This window comes from Camelina sativa, chromosome 14, assembly GCF_030686135.1.
Source record: "Camelina sativa cultivar CO46 ecotype springtype chromosome 14, ASM3068613v1".
Taxonomy (NCBI): Eukaryota; Viridiplantae; Streptophyta; class Magnoliopsida; order Brassicales; family Brassicaceae; genus Camelina; species Camelina sativa.
The window spans coordinates 29,903,425-29,923,777 of record NC_141893.1 but is presented as its reverse complement, the minus strand read 5'-3'; the positions used below and the strand labels follow the sequence as shown (position 1 = coordinate 29,923,777).

Sequence of the window (20,353 nt, the reverse complement as noted above, 5' to 3'; positions counted from 1 at the left end):
TATATATAATCTCCTTATAATTATTTTAAAAAACTACTAAATTTTTGTTATTTTTTTACAATTATTTTTTTTATTATTAATATTGTTTAAAACAAATTTTTTGTTTTTTGTCGTAATATTAAATTCCCTATTAAATATCAACTTTTACAAATGTCAAAATCTCAGATTAATAATTTGACACATGTCAAAATCATGGTAGTGGCTAACTTTCAAAATCCAACTTCATATAATAAGATATATATATATATATATATAAAGATAAAAACTATAAATATAATTGATGATTAAATATTTAAATTTTAATAATCTAATAATCAATTATATTTTTAGTTTTAACTTTTAATGTCCAGAACTGGATCAAATTCGATTCCAAACTGGTTAAAAACAATTGCAAAATTGAACCGAATAGACCAGAGAAAAACCAAAGCACAATTGTTTTTTTTTTTTTTTTTGGTCGTCAAGCACTCTCCTCCAACTTTCTAGAAAGGCTCTTCATTTTTTTAAGACCCCGCGGCTCGAACATCTTAACTCCTGCATGTATCTTCGGCTTGAGCCCAATCATGAACGCCAACTCCAGCACCTTCTCTATCACCTCCAAAGCATTGGACGCTAGAGCAATGAAGTCTTTACAATACCTCCCAGTTGACTTTTCTTAACGGAGTAGTAGTAGCCTTTCTCCTGCGCATAAATCGTGTGCCACAGAGAAGTTCTCCAAAACCCTATCCTTCACCTGCTCCCACCCCAAGAATGGATTATGATATGTTTCCCATCGATACCATATTAATGCATCGCCATCAAAGCATATACGGATTGCCTTAAGTTTCTCCTTCTTCGAGAAATCTTCCATCTCGAAGTACTGCTCCACACGTTGTACTCAGCCTTCTGTGTTCTCGCCATTGAAAAAAGAAAATTCTATTTTCCGCGTCAGCGGTTTCTACATATGAAAGATTGCATATCTTTATATAATAAGATTTTTTTTCTTTTACAATTAGGCCAAGAATTCAATATAACATAGGATTGTTTTGTATAAATATAATTATTATAGAAAGATTTTCTTTAGGAACTACATGTATCTTTATCGTAAGATTATCTTTATAATTATTTTATGATTAGTATTTTTTTTTATTTCTTGATTTTCTTAAAGATTCCTTTTTTAAATAGAAATTTGTGTAAAATTGATACTTGTCACGATCTTAGGAGTTAATAATTTTTTTAATTGACACATGTCATGATATGGTGAATTAGTAACTTTTGAAACCATACTTTATATAATAAGATTTTCAACAACAACAAAAAAAAAATTTGCCATCCATTTTTTGGTAATTTATTTTTTTTTTTGACTAAAAAAGGTTAGGAGTAAGCGAAACAGGTTGAGAACAAAACTAACTCCAACTCTATTTAGTGTTTATTTTTGGTTTTTTTTTTCTTTCTAATTTGGCTTTCAATGTAGAGATAACTTTTTTAGCAAAAAAAAAAAAAAAAAAAAACATTTTTACGATGGTCTCCAGATTAGAATGGAAAACAGTCATTAATTGTTTGTGGGACATAATTTTACGAAAGGGATATGCGTGGGTTTAGTTTTCGACTTGGTCAATTGGTGATCTTAAGCTCAATAATTTTTAAGTGTTTGGTGGGTTTAGAAGGGTGTAAATGAGTACAAAAAGGTTGTTTGCTTTTGCAGTGGCCAGTGGGTTTAAACTCTCTTTAATGACGAATGAGGTTGGAAGAGTCGTTCATAACCGGAAATTTCGGTAAAACAAGAATGGAATATACTATATATGTTGTCTACGGTGCTAAATGTTAGTGGACTGCTAGGAGAAACAATTGTTTGGAACTATTAAATAGTGGGACAAATTAAAATTAAAAAAAAAATGTGGAGAGGGTATTCGAACTACGAACTACAAATTTGAAAATATATCGGTCGACTCTCATTGTCTATATGATGAACTTGTATCTTGTGATGACGAAACTGTGGAAAAAATTGCTCAGAAAATTCAAAGAAAGTTTTTAAAGTACCGGGAAGATTGCAGTCTCATTTTAAACTAATGGAAGCCAGATTTGGGAGATAGTGTTAATATATAATCTGTTTCTAAATAAAAGCTGAAGCAGTTGTTCACTTGTATTATTTTTACTTGTATAGATTCTTCATTCTTGGAATGTGATGATGACATTGATAAGAAGTCCATTAATCTTACTGTATATCAAGAATCATGTAATTTTCTCACATGTAACTTATGCGGATGTATGTATGTGGAAATATTATTTGACAACGAAAGACTGAAATATATAGACGTTCATGTGTCCCTTGCATTTTGTAGAGGAGCTTTCACGACTTGCACTATCTGTTTTGGGAAATTTGAGGAGAGATAGTGTAAGCAATCACTAGCAAGTAACAAACCAAACATTGTCGAGTTTTTCTAAGATACAACATCAAAATGAAGAGAGAGAAAGAAAAAAAAAACTAAAAGAGCAAAAAAAAACTGAAACATAAACAAAGAAAAACTAAATTAACGCTAAAGTGAACGCTCCTGCATATTCAGGTCCTCCAAAAGTAAACTCGTGTTGCTCGTGGTCTTGATGTTGTAGTAGGTGGGATTCGTCTCTTCGACTGTAGGTCGGCTGGAAATGCGGGGTGTCAACAATAATTCCCAGATCGCGATTTCCTTGTAATCACAGTTTGAGGTAACTATTGAGATGATTTCTTTGATTAATCCTAATCATGCAACAAGTTCACTGATAAGTTTGTTTGTTTTCTTTTTTTGGTATGTTGCAGGTATCTCTCTAAAGCGTTGGATCAATATATCTTTGAAACTATGTAATCAGTAGATCTTTCTCGTGTTTTAAAACTATATATGTAACTAGGTGATAGCCTAGGAGTTGTTTGAGTTATTACATAATCGCTATTCTATTTTGAAGAAATAACATAAACTAACATGTTACTATCATTTTAGTTTTTTTTTTGTACATCAAAATATTTTACTTATGTTTTGCTTATATTTTACATAGATTTTAATTATTTTTTGTTAACTTACTTTTCATTTTAAAAATATATGTAAAAATATGAACTTGTCATATTGGGCCATGAACTTATGTATTTGTTAAACCGTCTTAGATTTATTACCGTTTTAGCAATAAATCTAATATATTGCACTGATAATGATATCATGCATTTTAAATTTCTGACTTTTTGGGTTCTTATTATGTTTTAAAATAAGTAGAACAATATATGAATTTAAATTACAACGTTTTACAATATATGAATTTTAGATTATTTTAGTTGAATATTTAAAATAAAATGCTAGAATAATATCACTCATATACATTTTTAATATAAATATATAAAAGATGAATAATAGTGTATCTGAGTATGATTTTTTTATTATATTTGAAATTAACAAAAACAAATAATTATAAAATTTAATTTTAAAAATAGCAAATATAAAAAAGAGGACTGTCTATGTATCAACTCCTTAGAGTATGGATTTAGAAAAATCTTAGAGGGGGTTATTGGTTCTATGGTTTTAATGGATTTGTAAATCCAAGCAAAAATCATGTGTTATTCAATCATTGATTTTGAAATACTTATCAAAATTATGTGTTATTGGTTTTATGATTTACAAATACTTGTTAAAATCTCATGTTATTCATTTAAGGATTTGTTTTTGGATTTCAAAATCCATATTATGTTTTAAATGGATTTGAATGGATTTGAAAGTGTAAAATAGAATGATTCAAATCTAAGGATAAAACATGTTATTTCAAAATCCATGTGTTTTGATTTTTAAAATTTACAATTCCATATGGATTATCACCTCTCTAATAACAGATAACAACTAGATCGAACCAAATCTATTTATGAACCACAACAAATCTTACTATGTTTTATTTACAGATAGAGAAATCTTAGCAGAGTTATCTAGTTGTTATCTAAACCACAAAAAAACGAGTCTTTTAAATTGGTTGTCATTTTTTTTTCCTTTTCCATTGAATAACAAGACGTTAATGGATAAGTGAGTTGGTGAAGACTTCTTCATCTGTGGATGGATCATCGCATAAGCAAAAGTGTGTGAACCCTTTTCTCCCGCTCTTCTCTTTTGGCTTGAGGAGTGCATAAAACATGATTTAAAAAGTTATCTAAATCAATTGGTATCAGGGGATTTTAAAACTAGAAATAAATTATTTCTCATCAAAAAATTTACATGAACTAGGAAATCTCTCAAGATTTGGAAATCGATTTACCATTGCAGTGATCATATCATACCATTTTGGTATATTTTGTCCATGAACACTGTCATTCATGACTTCCATTATAATATCGTATTGACACGATTATCTCCAAACCAGAGAAGGAACTCAAAACCATCTTGTATACATATCATGGCAAAATTAGATGAATATCATAATTATGTTTTTTCGTAATTGTTTACCATAGGTCTGATGTTTTAAATTTAAAACATGAAATACGTATTCACAAGTGCACCCATTATGTGCAAGGTAATAATGTATTTGATATGGTCAAATTAAACTCTAGAGCTACTCTTTCAAATTAAGAGATCAATGTAGTACTTAGGGGTCGAATTCCGCAAGGACTCTAGATTACACAATAAATTGTAGAGTTTAATAATTAAGCTAAACAGATTAAATTTAATTGAAATAGCAATGCAAAATATTAAATAAAGCTGTTGTAAATTCAGAAGATCAAAAAGCTAGGCTTAGGAAATTTCTCAGGAAATTACAAATTATTAAATCAAGAAATAATTAGGATTCAAACAATTAAAATCAGATCTAGAACTCTAAACACTTTTGTAAAATAAATCAGTTCTCACAGCAGATATTATCTAAATTTAAAACCAGAAAATCTAAATCTCTTTGCAAAATTCTAGGTAATAAATCAGCTTTAAAAACAAGTTTAGATTGTTCACAAAATTACCTAATCAAATCTCTTTGTAAAAAGTAATTTTGCACATCAAAAGGTTTTATCAGGAAAATCAATTCTATTCTCATATCAATTTATTTTTCAAAGTTATTAATTCTAGATAGCCAATCAAGGATTAATATGAAGAACAACCTATGATGAAGATCTAGAAAGATAATGAATCGTAATTAAATAGATTTAATAAATCATAAAATCCCTGTGAAAAATCCTGAACCTAACAAGCAAACTACTCAGACATATTCAATGAAGAACAAAACATAATTCTGAATAATAAGCAATTGAAATTAAAAGAGTAAGAAAGGAGTTTAAGAATTCTTCTCTCAAAACAGTTCAGATCTCTCTCCCAAAAGCTCTCAAAATCTTACAGAGTTGCAGAAAAGAACTTGCTAGAATAATTTTTTTTTCGTTTACAAAACCTAAAAACTATATATATATGTCCTAAAACACGTCAGAGACTTATGTTGCAAATATGGAAAACTTTGAGGCAGATTTGTAAAACTTTCAAAACTTGATTCTTCTTGCGGCTAAACATGGTGTCGATCGATGCTAAGGCAGTGTCGATCGATGCTCCCTCTCTGTTCTGACTCCAAGTTCATTTCTTCGGGATTAATGCTCCAAAATGATCCAAATTGCTCCATTTTGCTCCATCCATGCCAAAATCCTAGGAAACCTGTAAAGACTCAAAAACATCCTAGAAAACAAATCAAAACACTCTAAAAGACTCCTTATATCATGGTTAAAAACCACAAAAACCATGATATATCAACTCCCCCAGACTTAGCCTTTGCTTGCCCTCAAGCAAAACATAAGCTTAGACATGTGAAAGAGGTTTGAAAACAGGGAACTCACTCAACTGCATGATGATTCTTATTTGCACTCTTCATTTACCTGACTCAAGAACTTACTTCTTATACTTAACCATGATAAGCATCAACATTCCTTGCTCAAATCCCACAATCCTCTGGAGTCCCTAGTCTCACCATTGTCATCTCATTACATAAATTAAAGCAATTACAGGTGAGTTCTTACCTTGGTGTATCGATCAATGGCATATGGACTCTCTTCAGGCCAAGACATTCTTCATACATCTCCTTTCCTCTCCCTTTTCTCACTTCAAAGGAGTTGATTTTTTTTTTTAATCAAAGGTGTAAGCGAATACCGGGGTCATCGGTAATTTACCTACCCCTCGCTTCCAAGCTTTGTGTGATCATTTGACTCAAGAGTAGAATAATGAGGTCACATGTAATTTATCTATCTCTCTAAACTGATCAAAATCATCTCATCTTTTATTCTTCTTTTTTTTTTCTCTAAAGCACTGAAGGGAAGAGAGAGGGGATACATACTTTGAAAAATTGCACTGTCTTGTATGACCTGAAGAAGAATCCTAGTCCACTGATTTCCAACCCCAAAGTAAGAGATTAAGTCCGGTTAAAATCCTGATAAAAGTTGAGACAATGTTAGATCAATCAGATATCCATTGAATAAGGGCTTTCGGGATTGTTGATACAGCTCATAGTCTTTCTAAGCTTCAGTTCTGAGATCAAGCATTAACAAATAATCATTAGAGTGTTAGCCAAATAAGAGAAATCATTAATCAAGATCATAATTCCCAAAGACAAAAAGAAAAATTTTGAAAAATTTGACTCAAACTTTATGATTTTGACTGACACAACTGAAACTCAAAAACAAAAATGTAGTTAGTAGACAACCTCCCCCAGACTTAAACAACACTGTCCCCAGTGTTATCAAGCCTAAGATTGGCAAAAGAAAAATTAAATAAATAAAAATCAAAATCAAAAGAAAAAGAAAAACCTACCAGTGGGTCGCCTCCCAATAAGCGCTTGTTTTCAGTCATTAGCTTGACTTGGCTGGATCTCAGGCATCCGGTGGATCAGAACGTGGCATTGAATGCTTCCAAGAGAATTTCCTCTTCATCCAAGGTGGTGTATAAGCTGTAGGTGCATGAAGTCTGCCAAGGATGCGAGGAACAGGACCAGGGCAGGATTTAGGGCCGGGTTTGCTTCTTTTATATCCTGCAAAATCATCAACAGAAAAAACAAGCGCTCTACGATAATCTCGTGGCTTGGTTAACTGCAAAACAGTTTTTGTATCTTTGAAAGTCCTATTGATGATTAAAGGAGGTTTAGGTGCAGAAGATGCATACCTTGGCCTTACCTGAGGACTCTGAAGTGTGAATTAGGGGACTTTCTGTTTAGAAACAGCTTCAGGAATTGGAGCATCAGTGTTGGACAAGGTTTGGCTCGGATGTGGAGGAGTGTTGACCGATGCTGATAGGGTGTCGGTCGACACTGAGCCTGTTGCTCGAATATCAGAAACTTTCTCAACAGAAAAAGTCTGTCCATCAATGGTAGGAGCTCTCCTCAGCTTATCCATCTCAAAGTTTATACTTAAACCTTCCACATTCAGTGTTATTTGTCCCTTCTGCACATCTATGACAGCACCAGTTGTAGCTAAGAAAGATCTTCCTAAGATGAGAGGGTCTTTAGGCTCTTTATCATAGTTTAGCACCACAAAGTCAGTGGGAATCATGAAGTTTCCAACCTTAATTGGAATATCCTCTAAGAGAAGAGATATCTTAGTTGGCTTGAATTCTGTCATCCCAAGTCTCACAGCAATAGAATGTGACATCAAGTTGATGCTAGAGCCAAGATCACAAAGTGAGTAAGCAAACCGTTCAGTAGATCAAGCACAAAGCTTCCAGGATCTGGTAACTTCTCAGCAGTCCTACACTGAATTATTGCACTCACTTCCTTAGAAACAGTTACCTTCTCTTTCCTCTCATGCTTCCTTTGAACAGGCTGGTTCAACAGAATTGCACTGACATCCTTGGTAAGCAATGCTCCTTCCTCTGGGCTCAAACCATTTGACACCATTCTTTTCACATACCACTTAAATGGTGGTGAAAGCTTTACTGCATCAATCAAAGGCATCTCAATCATCACCTTGTCCATCATTGCCTTGCATCTAGCTTCCTCAAGCTCCTGCTTGGACCTTCTTGGCTTAGGAAAAGGAATCTTCAGTTGGTACACCCTTTCAGCAGCTGCTGGAACCTGAGATTTTTCAGTTTCGGGTTCTGTCTGAGAGGGGTGTCGATCGACACCCATGTGGTGTCGATCAACACCACCATCTGTACCCGAGAATTTTGTTGATTTTTCTCCCTGTTCTGCAGAAAAAATTACACCAGCATCTTCATCTCTCACTGATATGGTATTGCAAGCATGCTTGGGGTTTGTCTCCGTTCTTCCAGGAAGAAAACCCTCTTGTCTCTTCACAGACCCAACAGTCTGTGCAACCTGATTCTCTAGTTTCTTAACATGAACACTCAATGCATCAATCCTTCCAGTAAGCTCTGTGTAGACATTATCAATCTTCCCATTGAATGTCACTGTCATATTTTCCTGTCCCTGAAGAAGCTGATCAAGCATGGCCTCTATTCTACTCTCTGAAGAAGTCTGTGGAGGTGGAGACTGATAAGATGAGTTCCCATAGGTCCTTGTATAGCCATTGTTATGTTGCTGCTTCTGGTCACCATTGTAAGGTCTGTTGCCTTGCTGATTACCGAATCTCTGACCCTGATTCCCATATACATAGTTGACATTCTCCTTTGTATTCTCTGGCTCTGGCTCCAATGTTTCAACTTCAGCTGCAAATTGGACTGATTTCTTACCTACAAGAAGATTGTGTACTGAATCCAGCTTAGCATTAACAAAAGCTAGCTGGTTTGAATCGAACCCTCCATGTAATATCTTCCTTTCAACATCAGCTCTTTTAGTGCTATTGCTAGAAGCCAAAATCTCAATCAAAACTTCAGCATCTTCTAGAAATCTTGTCTTGAAGTTCCCATGACTTGCAGCATCCAAAGCTAACTGATACTTCCAGTCACACCCTCTAAAGAAGATACTTAGCAATTGAACCCTTGAGAAACCATGGTGTGGACAGTCCCTTTGATAAGCTTTAAACTCACCCAAGCTGCCTTGAAAGCTTCATCATGTCCTTGCTTGAATGAAGAGATCTTGACTCTCAGCTCATCTGACATTGCATCATCATAGAAATGGTTGAGGAAAGCCACCTTGATATCATGCCAATTTGTTAATGATCCAGCTGGCAATTGCTTCAACCACTGAGATGCCTCTCCTGCAAGTGAGTAAGGGAAGAGTTTGCAGAAGATGTAATCCTCAATCACTCCATTAGCCTTGATACTGGTCACAAGATCCTCAAAGTGCTCAATGTGGTCCAAAGGCTTCTCATTGGGCAGGTTAGAGAAAGGTCTCTGCCCAACTAGTTGAAAGTATGCAGGTTTCAACTCAAAATCATTCCTCTGGAATGGAGGAGGAACAATAGCAGACCGGTTTTCATTCACAAGATCAGCCCGGTTGTAGTCAGCAATGGTCCTGATCAAGTCTCGTTTATTCTCCTGTCTTCGAACCGGATTCTGGACATGGTTTGCTGCTCCACGTCCGTCTGCAGGAAGGGGGTATTGATCGATACCCTGTTGGTGTCGATCGACACCATCGATATTCTCGTCAGCGACAACGATTTCAACAATCACGTTGCCATCTGCAACAATCTTTTGGCCCTGCTCATTGTGCAAGCGGCCCTGTTGATCCCTCTAAGCACGATCCCCATCACGCATCAGAATGACTGTGTTAACCATCTTCAACGATTTGGCTGCTTTTCGGTTTTCACGCTCAAGTTTTCCTAACTCTTGGTTTGAAAGTTTCAGAGTAGGACTAGACTTGTTGCTCCTTGTGTGAGGTCTAGGAGGCATACACCTGAAACATCATAGAGAAGAAAAACAAAAACGTGTAAGTAGAAAATAAAAAGAAAAATTTAGACGAAATTTAAAACTCAAATCTAATGGTAGATCAAAGAGTCCCCGGCAACGGCGCCAAAATTTGATATGCTCAAATTAAACCCTAGAGCTACTCTCTCAAATTAAGAGGCGAATGTAGTACTTAGGGGTCGAATTCCACAAGGACTCTAGATTACACAATAAATTGTAGAGTTTTATAATTAAGCTAAACAGATTAAATTTAATTGAAATAGCAATGCAAAATATTAAATAAAGCTGTTGTAAATTCAGAAGATCAAAAAGCTAGGCTTAGGGAATTTCTCAGGAAATTACAAATTATTAAATCAAGAAATAATTAGGATTCAAGCAATTAAAATCAGATCTAGAACTCTAAACACTTTTGTAAAATAAATCAGTTCTCACAGCAGATATTATCTAAATTTAAAACCAGAAAATCCAAATCTCTTTGCAAAATTATAGGTAATAAATCAGCTTTAAAAACAAGTTTAGATTGTTCACAAAATTACCTAATCAAATCTGTTTGTAAAAAGTAATTTTGCTCATCAAAAGGTTTTATCAGGAAAATCAATTATATTCTCAAATCAATTTATTTTCCTAAGTTATTAATTTTAGATGGCCAATTAAAGATTAATATGAAGAACAACCTATGATGAAGATCTAGAAAGATAATGAATCCTAATTAAATCTAATAAATCATAAAATCCCTGTGAAAAACCCTGAACCTAACAAGCAAACTACTCAGACATATTCAATGAAGAACAAAACATAATTCTGAATAATAAGCAATTGAAATTAAAAGAGTAAGGAAAGAGTTTAAGAATTCTCCTCTCAAAGCAATTCAGATCTCTCTCCCAAAAGCTCTCAAAATCTTACAGAGTTGCAGAAAATAATTTGCTAGAATAAAACCTTTTTCGTTTACAAAACCTAAAAACTATATATATATATGTCCTAAAACACGTTAGGGACTTATGTTGCAAATATGGAAAACTTTGAGGTAGATTTGTAAAACTTCCAAAACTTGATTCTACTTGCGGCTAAACATGGTGTCGATCGATGCTAAGGAAGTGTCGATCAATGCTCCCTCTCTGTTCTGACTCCAAGTTCGTTTCTTCGGGATTAATGCTCCAAAATGATCCAAATTGCTCAATTTTGCTCCATCTATGCCAAAATCCTAGAAAACCTGTAAAGACTCAAAAACATCCTAGAAAATAAATCAAAAGACTCTAAAAGACTCATTATATCATGGTCAAAAACCACAAAAACCATGATATATCAGTATTGAATCTAGAAAGACCAAAACGATCGAAAAATAATAATCATCCTAACTTTCGAAGAAGGAGATAAACAAAAAAAATAGAAATTAGAGTTAATAGTCGGCTAAATTTTGTAATGCAATTAGCAGAAATACCTTAAAACTGTTAAAAGAATACTAAAACAAGTTTTATACAACCTCTACAAACTTCACAAATAACATAGTTGACACAATTACAAAATAAAACTCCCTCTGTCCCTAATAGTTTGATGTTTAGGATTTTTCACACATATTAAAATAAAGATTAGTTTATTATTTACATTTTTTGATGATTTTTCTTATAGTCATCTTTTGTATATTTGATGATTATTTTTTTCTGACATTTTCTTTACTTTTTTACTTTCCCATTTTTCTTGTTTCATTTTTTTTTGTATTTCAAAATTCGATTAAATACACCATGGATCCACCTCCAATAGTGTGGATCATGCCCAAATTTTGTAATATATAGAGATTCCTCAAGCAAATCAAGGCAAACTATTTTTTTTTAATATCAACAATCAAGGTAAACTATTCAAACGTAGAAAATGAGACATAAGACACAAATCCACTATAGCACATGATATTTAATTTAAATTAATTTATTAATATATTTGTTTTTAATATAAAATTATATGTGTAAGTTGTTTAATAAATAATTTTATTTAGGTATAAAATGGTTGAGGGATGTCTTTGTAAATAAAAAAATTACACTCTTGGAGTAATATTGTTCATTTCTCTATTTTAGGTAGAGTACTATTGGAGATGATTTTACTCCAACTATAGAATTTGTAATAAGATATTGAGTACCATTAGAGATGCTATAAGATATTTCTTGATAAATAATGCTTTAGAAGTATACTTAATTAGACACAATATTATGCTTGGTTAGACTTTTGTTTCTGTTCCTTTCTCCTCTTCTTCATCTTCTTCGTTGTTTCACTTTAGTTATATATATACATTACTTCCTTTTAGCTTGTATGAGTTTGTGTAATTGTGTGGTTGTTTTCTATGCTTCAGAGGAGTTTGTGAAAATGTTCAAAGATAAAACTGGATACCCTATTGTGGAGCCTGCTCATATGGTAATGTCTTCCTAAACCTCTCACCTCTCTGTATAGTTCATAAGAAAACACTCAATTAGGTTTCTCTTTCTGTGCCTAAATTGTGAATAATGGAAGAGGATTAGTTTTGTTCTTATAAATTGGCTCCGTTTTGCTCCCATTTCATGCCATAAATGCCTTTTACAATGCAGTAAGACCATACTGTATTCACTTGAACTTGAACGAGAATTTTTCGATGGAACTGGAACCGCTAGTAAATTCCTTCCTTTCCAATAGCTTACCTGACTGTATTCACTTGTGTGAACCATACCCGTGAGTTTGATAAAATCTGATGAAAGTGGCATTTTATTGATTCTCACTTTCCAATTCTGCTTGCTGTTTTCTGATGTTCACACTTCACACCTGGAACTGGCTGAGCCATCTATAAAAGATGCATTCAGTTTGTGTGTACAAAAAGGGGCAAAACGTGTGGTTGTGAGCCCATTTTTTCTATTTCCTGGAAGACATTGGCATAAGGTATGGCTTTGTGCATCTCCATTTTTCTGTTTTCTTGAAGCTTTTTTTTTCTTTTATCTCTGGGATCATTGGAGGATGTACGTTACTGGCCTAGTGAGACTATGACATTTATATAATTATGACATTCCCTAGTTGACGGCTGATGCTGCAAAGGAGTTCTCTGGCATCTCATACCTCATAACTGCACCTCTCGGCCTTCATAATCTCCTCATGGTAAGAGATAAATCATACTTTTGTTTCCCAAAACGAGCGAGAACTTTGAGACTAAGGGATGTGAACACCCTCATGCACTAGTGAATGACACTGTTTCCCTTTTAACTTCCTATAGTCGATCTTATCATGTTTCATCTTTTCACAAGAGATCTGTACATCTTTTGGCTCTTGATCTTCAGTAATCTGCTAATATTTCTTTCTGCAGGACGTTGTGAACGACAGAATCCAACATTGCTTGAGCCATGTTGAAGGTGATGCTGACGAGTGTCTGGTTTGTGCTGGAACAAACAAGTGTAAGATCTACAGTAGTTCTTAGGTGTACATGTAAGAACGTTTTTGTATATCTGTTCTTAATTAGTTCTTTCAGATGCGGATAGAAAAGGAGGCGTATTATATTGTTCATAGTCATCATTTAGTACACGTCTAATGTACACCAATTTCGAGATTTATGGCCTGTTCTTCTTATTGCACACCAATTTGATAGGACTACCGCAATATAATAAGAGTTGTCTGTCTTAAACGTTGTATCTCTCTCTCATGTAAGCGGTGCTTCATGGTTATATAAAAAAAAAAGATTCTCTCGATTCCTTTTCTGGTCTCCTTTTTGTCTTATTGGGTTTCGTGCATTGCACTTGTTTAATTATGAGTAAGCTCTTTTGTCAATCACAAGGCAGAGAAGTCTATTTAATATGTTGCTGTGGTGGTTCATGGACCGGCACAAAAGAACACTTCAAGAAGTCGTTTGTTAGATGTACCATATAATTGTGTTCACATGATGCTCAGTTGAATAGTTCAGAAAGAGACAACGAATGTTATGATTGATGACTTGGAGTCTTGTGTAATGAAGTTAGTGCATATTTGACTAATTTCTAGTGTAGGACGTAGAGTGACCAAAGTTGCAGCAGATGACGATGGCAGTGGTGCAGTCGAAGGAAGAGCCGACACTCATCCCGGAGTTTAGTTTTTTTGTTTTGTTGGTTGTTAAGTATTTTATTTTGGAGTTGTAAACAAGTGTTGCATTTGAAGATTTAATAAGATGACTAGTTCTTATGGAATATTGATTTGTAATGGGTTAAAGGATTATGCTCATCTGGAAATAGAAAGTTTTATGAAGAGTTATAAATGATCGACGGTGAAAACGTGTTGCTATTAGACTGCGGGTTGTCAGATTCGAGGACGAATATTTTGTTAGAGGGGAGAATTGTTACACCCACGAACCAGATTTCCGATTTGTGCATCTATTGATGCCAGGGGAGGGCATCGGTCGGTGCTCGTTATTGGTTCATGTGCGGGTTATTTCTAATGTCTCCAGTTCGACGCAGTTTAATGAGGAAAACCTAGGCCTCACATATAAAAGGGAATTTGACGCCCTAGAGATTTGGTTAGCCGTTTTGTCGTTCTAAACACTTAATCTTGGAAATTTCTATGAGCTTTCTTAAGGAGTTTGAAGCCGTTTATGGATAGATATGTTCCATGAGTGGAGATATGTGGCTAAGGATGTGGTGGAAAGCTTGTTGTGGTGTGATACTCGTCCTTTTGGTTCAGAATCTTCTTGTTTAAGAGGTGAGTGCAGGACCATATCTTATATAAGCGATTTAGATGTGTATTCTGTGTGATTTTGGGTGATTGATTGCTTGTGTGCTTCTTTGTGCTTGGCTGTCGTGGTGGTTGTGGCTTGTTGAATTCGGATTTGGCGTCACGGATGCGGTGGAGACAATTGGAGTGGAGAGAAGTCGAGAGAGATTCTGTTCGACGATGATCCGTATGACTGCATCAATCGATGTCAGGAGGGGGTTAATCAACGCAGCTAGGGATTTGGTGGAGACGTGAGGTTGCATCGGTTGATGTAAATAGTGCATCGGTCAACGCAAGAGTGTTGCATCGATTGATGCAAGGAGTGCATCGGGTCGACGCAAGAGTGTTGCATCGGTCGATGAAAAAAGTGTGTCGGTCGACGCAAGGGTGTAGCATCAGCCATGACAGAGAGAAGTGTCGATCGACACATGTGTTCAGGGTTGACTAGTTTGCTTGCTTTTATGCATTGCTTGTGTTTGTCTTTTCGCTTGTGTGTATAAACCATTAGATGAAAGGATCATATAACTAAGTATTTGTGATTATACTTACGCATCTCAATTGTTGTTTGTGGTGCAGGTAGGTGAGACATGGAATCTTGGAGATGAGGAAGAGGATGACCTAGGGTCTTGATTGTGTGTTGATGGTTACATCTTGTAGTGTTGTTGGAACCTTGTATAGATATATGCTAGGTTGTTGGATAGAAGGGTTATGAATGTTTTTGTATTGATGATAGGTTGGTGATGGTTATGTTGTTGGTATATTTCTGCTGTGCATATTGGTTGTTGTTGGTTTGATGATGATATGTGGTTTGGTAGGTTTAATTAAGTATTATGGGGTGATTAATTATGTAATTATAAATATAAAAATTGGGTCGGGTTGTTTCACACTGCTATATCATGGCATTTTGAGAATCAGACACTCGTAGCTACTTCTTAGAATCATGCTGAAATTATCGCACTTCATGAAGCAAGTAGAGAATGTGTATGGCTAAGGTCGATAAGTCGACAAATTAAATAAGTAGAAGAATTCGTCAGAATACAGAGTCAACTATCCTACATGAAGACAACGCTGCATGTGTTGCTCAAACGAAGGAAGGGTATATCAAAAGTTATATAACCAAACATATACATCCAAAGTTCTTTCCATACATCCAAAAACTCGTGAAGAATAAAGACATTGAATTAAGATATGTTTGATCATCCAAGAATTCTGTAGATCTCTTCACAAAATCATTACCCTTGACTATGTTCAGGAAACATGTCCATAATATTGGAATGCGTCGTTAACAAGACTTGTACGATGAGATATTGATCAGTCGAGGGGGAGCTTGCGAGGTTGTACTCTTTTTACCTTACTAAGATTTTTCTCATTGGGTTTTCTTATAAAATTTTTTAAAGAGACAACAGATAAATTACGCAAGAGACATAGTGACACTAGGTCTCCAAGGAGGAGTGTTGTGAAAGTCAGTAAAAGAGGCAACGCAACAAAGTCATGATTAAAATATTTCGTTGTTTATTATTTTGTGTGGAGTCCAACCTCACTATGCACACATAGTAACTTACTCTTTTTACTTTCGAATGCGATCGTTGTAAACACATGAATATAATTTACAAACTTCAATTATAGAAGAAGTAAAATCTCTTTCTCTCGGCTCTCTTTTATTCATTATCCCGATCCTTCTGCAGTTATAAAATTTCTCTCTATTATTTATATTTATATTTACCACAAAATCAAACACACATTTAATTATAACAATTTGTTATTTGTTCTTCCTTCTTTTTCTAATTATTATTTTGGTTTGCATTCTATAGAACTTCAATCCAACTAAAACCAGTTATAGGACTTATTCTGAAATATTCAGGGCAATCCTCCTATGAGAGTAGTGAAATATTCAACGACTCAGCGTTTTTCCCTTGGAGACTCTTACATTAGAAATAGGTAATTGTATAAGTCACAAGCTGAAACATCTTCACCAAAAAGACGAAACACACAAGAACCAAACTGTAGGTTAAGGTCACGGGGAATGAACTGCTCCAGTCGATCAGCCGAAAGATTTTTACTAATCCAAATGACAATAAACCAATGAAAAGATTGAAGAGGAATAGTTTTGGGTTCATCACTTTAACACTCTTTACTGTTTTCCCCAAAGCGTGAAACCATATGACCATAGAAAAGTCCCAAACAAAATTTGAGTAAGACTTTAAGACTGCAAATAGAACCCCTAATGCGGGAGATTTGGCTGCCATGCAATCGAGTTTTGTAGAAAATATAACGAGAGGAAAAATGATTATAAAGAATAGGAACCAATTGCCAAGACTGAAAAGAGCAATGTAAAAATTAGTCACAGGAGGTCCCTTCCAATACTGAAGGATAAGAATCGGAAAGTCTTTGTTCTTCAAGCTATCATCTTCATGAGTAAGAGCCGATGCGTGGATCATGATAAGAATTGAAAAGAGGTTGATGATGGCGGAGACGACAATGAATATGTATCGAGAAATTAATTTTATTCTAGCCATTAGCCATCAAAATTTTATTATACATATGTATTTTACATTTAAAAACTATAATAAAACAAAGAAGAAAGGAAAAATTACATAAAAACAAAGAAGAAATTAAACTAAAAGAAATGTAAATTTTTTATTAAACCAAATATATAATCAAACTCTTATAATGATATCTTAATTGAGTTTTCAACCCATAAAAGAACATATAAAAACAAAGAAAGATTTAGAATTTGAGATATGGTGGAGGAGGATGTGAAAATGGTTATTTATAGGCTAAAAAGTAATGTAAATTATATTTTTAAAGTAATTAAATTAGAGGAGTTGTAATGATAATTTATAGTGTGTTTAATTGAAAATGAATGAAGAAAAAAATAGTCAATTCATAATTTATGTAATTTCAGTTACAATTTAGCAGTAAAGTATGTATTTAATGTATGATTAAATATGTTACATTTTTGTTTAGTTAAAAAGAAATATATATTGTACTTATATATATGATTATTACTCCACAATTTCAAGGAGAAAAAAAATTTCAAAATTGCTCTGAATAATGTGATGGAGTTAAAATGCTATAAAGAGTGTTGATTTAGATGCCAAGAGTTGACCTTTGAAAATCTTCCATTGAGCCGATTCAATAAGTAGCCAAAAAAGTACACAACAACAAGCATCCTACATCCGATCAATAAGTACACAAAAAACAAGCATCCTAAATCTTAAACATATCCCAAAAAACCATCATACTAAACATTTAATCGAAACAACATCCTAAACATTTAATCCAATTAATTACCAAGTGAAAGCTGTGATGGTTAGCTTGATTGGCTTGCTACACTTGCTTGGCTTGCTCGACTAGGACATCTTCTTCTGTTATGTCCTAGCATCCTACACTGAGCACACTTCAAAGTAATTCCTGCTCTGGTAATTTTAATCTTCTTTGGTGGAGCCTCATCTTCTACTTTCTTTGGTTGCTTTTTCTTTTTCTTTGGAGATTCATTCTTGCCCTTGATTCGTTTTTCTTTCTTCTTTCACCCTTTAGCAACTTCTCTAGGTGACGGTTGAATCTCTGTTTCACCGGATTTTCTCCAGAAGTACATACCATTAACTCCTCTCATTGTCTCATTGTACTGAGCCACCAATCTTGATGTCAAATACCAGTCATAGCTAACAAAATCCTCAGACTTCAGATTCTTCTTCATCCCAATTACACGCAATACTTGACGGCAAGGAATTCCTGTCATACTCCACCTTCTACATGCACATGTTTTTGCATTCATATCAACCCTGAAAGTCTAAAACCATGATGAACATGTTCGGTCACCTCATAATGACCATTGACAGAGGGGATTACCTGACAATACTTCATGTGTTACTGCTCTTATTTAATGGTCTTAGCAACTTTCTTAGTATACTTCCCATTGTGCTTTTCAGCCTTCTTTCTTCTCATTTCATTTCGGATCAGGCATTGTCGTCTTATGGTCTCCACCATTGCTACCAATGGCATCTCCCTTGCTTTGTTGATAGTATTGTTGTAAGACTCTGAGAAGTTATTGGAGACATCTTCACACACTGATGTGCAACTGAAGAACGCACGACTACAATTCTCTGGATTCTTCGACATCACAGCTTCATAAACACCTTGATCAAACTTCTTTAGTTCTTCAGTGGCTCTGTTGTAGTCTGCGTCATTGAAACTTTTAGCAACGACCCAAAATAGATGTTTAGGCAGCTCTTTACCTGGATATGCTTTCCTAAGGTTCCCATAGATGTGGCGTGCACACATACGATGCTCTACATTGGGCAACTCTTGCTCCACAACAATAAGCAAACCCTATCATAAAAAGAGTAATTGTCTCAAACACATATTTTAAGTAGAATGTAGATTAAATTTTCAATAAAGGAAAGCCAACTTACCTTCTGCCTGTCTTAGATGAGACTAAATCCTTGTCCATCTCCAAGTTGCAAGTCTGTTTTAAGAAGTTGAATAAACCATATCCAACTATCTGTATTCTCTACTGGCACAATAGCCCATGCAACAGGGAAGAACTGGTTGTTGGCATCTCGTCCTATAGCTGCCAAGAGTTGACCTTTGACATTATTCTTCAAAAAGCAACCATCTATCCCAAATATTGGTCGACAATGAGCAACAAATGTTTTCCGGAGTGCTGCCAAACAGACATAGAACCTGTCAACCTTCTCAATACTTTCATCAGTTCTCATTGTTCCCACTTCAACAGTCGATCCCGGGTTAGAACTGACAAAACAATAAGCAAGGTTAGAGATGAGAATCGAAATGTAAAAAGTTATGCAAATATAAGAAGAAACACTTACTCAAGTAGCTCTAGACGGTAGTCCTTTAGTCTAGCAAATTGCTCATCATGTTCATCTTGAATGATTGCCAATGCTTTTGTCTTGGCTTTTCTACATTGATCTGGAGTGACCACCAAGTTGTAATGGTCCTCCATCACTGCTTTTATTGCCTTCGGCTTGAAAGTAGGATCATTCCTAATGTCATCCAATACTAACTTAGAAATGACCCCATCCTTCACTACCTTGCTATACTTGTTTGGGATACATGAATGGAAATCATTGCATGACATGACTTGGAATGTGTTCTTTTCTTTTTGAAAAGAACAATAGATTCTGAATTTTCAGCCACCACCAATAGAGCATATCACTTCCGATTTTTCAGAACCCCATCTTGAATACTTCACATTAGTTCCTTCCTTAAGCGCATACTCAACAACAGCTTCCTTGAACAAAGGTATGCTGTCAAATACTTGCCTCAATCTTATCTCTCCACTGCCTTTTTTATACCTAAGGTATTTTTCGGATCCACCATCCTCATCATCTGAATTCTGAGGAGTGGCCTCAGAATCGCAAGCCTCATCTTCCTCATCATCATCTACTCTACCGAAATAATCCTCATCACCTCTAACAGCATAAGCTCTATCGTTTCCTCCTTCACCATCTCCATCATCATTGACTCCTTCTTGACCACCTCCTTCAATGTTTTCTTCTTGACCAGCTCCATCATCAGTAATCTCATCCTTCTCCATATAGAGTTCTATTGATCTTAATAATGGGTGATTCCTAGCATATTCCTTAACAAAACTGATTACACATATTTGTCTTCCTAATTAGTTGCTAACTGGAATATTATTGCCTTGGAGAAGAAAGCATCCTATAAATATTTTACACCTAAACAAGAACTATCATCTCCAAATACATATACTGAAAACTATAAGATACACCTTTGAACATTGATCTTGAGCTTAGGGATCAAACGTGACCTTCGCATACTATTTGGTTTTTTCTATATTCATGTTGTTGTTATAATTGTCATATTTTTTGTTTTTCAATACTAATATTTTGACGTAGTGATGAGAGAATGGCGTGACAGGCATTGCAGTGGTTGACATGTGGGTG

The 20,353-nt window shown here is 34.7% G+C and overlaps 2 protein-coding genes, 1 non-coding gene and 1 pseudogene across 3 annotated transcripts; 2 read left to right on the top strand and 2 right to left on the bottom strand.

Moving 5' to 3' along the window:
- The first annotated feature begins 8,878 nt into the window (after window positions 1–8,878).
- On the top strand, window positions 8,879–8,984 carry LOC147928805 (small nucleolar RNA R71). Its single transcript, XR_015581164.1, has one exon. It is a non-coding gene; the product is annotated as a small nucleolar RNA R71 (small nucleolar RNA).
- A 2,954-nt stretch (window positions 8,985–11,938) lies between these two features.
- Window positions 11,939–13,380, top strand: LOC147928804 (sirohydrochlorin ferrochelatase, chloroplastic-like). Its single transcript, XM_087486277.1, has 5 exons — window positions 11,939–11,945; window positions 12,079–12,145; window positions 12,437–12,635; window positions 12,768–12,848; window positions 13,054–13,380. Exons 1-5 carry the CDS (start codon window positions 11,939–11,941, stop codon window positions 13,162–13,164), a joined length of 465 nt encoding a protein of 154 aa, XP_087342403.1. The 3' UTR covers window positions 13,165–13,380.
- A 2,946-nt stretch (window positions 13,381–16,326) lies between these two features.
- Window positions 16,327–16,939, bottom strand: LOC104744018 (uncharacterized). The gene has a single exon (XM_010465049.2). The coding sequence runs from the start codon at window positions 16,937–16,939 to the stop codon at window positions 16,352–16,354; it is 588 nt and encodes a 195-aa protein (XP_010463351.2). The 3' UTR covers window positions 16,327–16,351.
- Window positions 16,940–17,952: 1,013 nt separating this feature from the next.
- On the bottom strand, window positions 17,953–19,524 carry LOC147928803 (uncharacterized; annotated as a pseudogene).
- Between the last annotated feature and the right edge of the window lie 829 nt (window positions 19,525–20,353).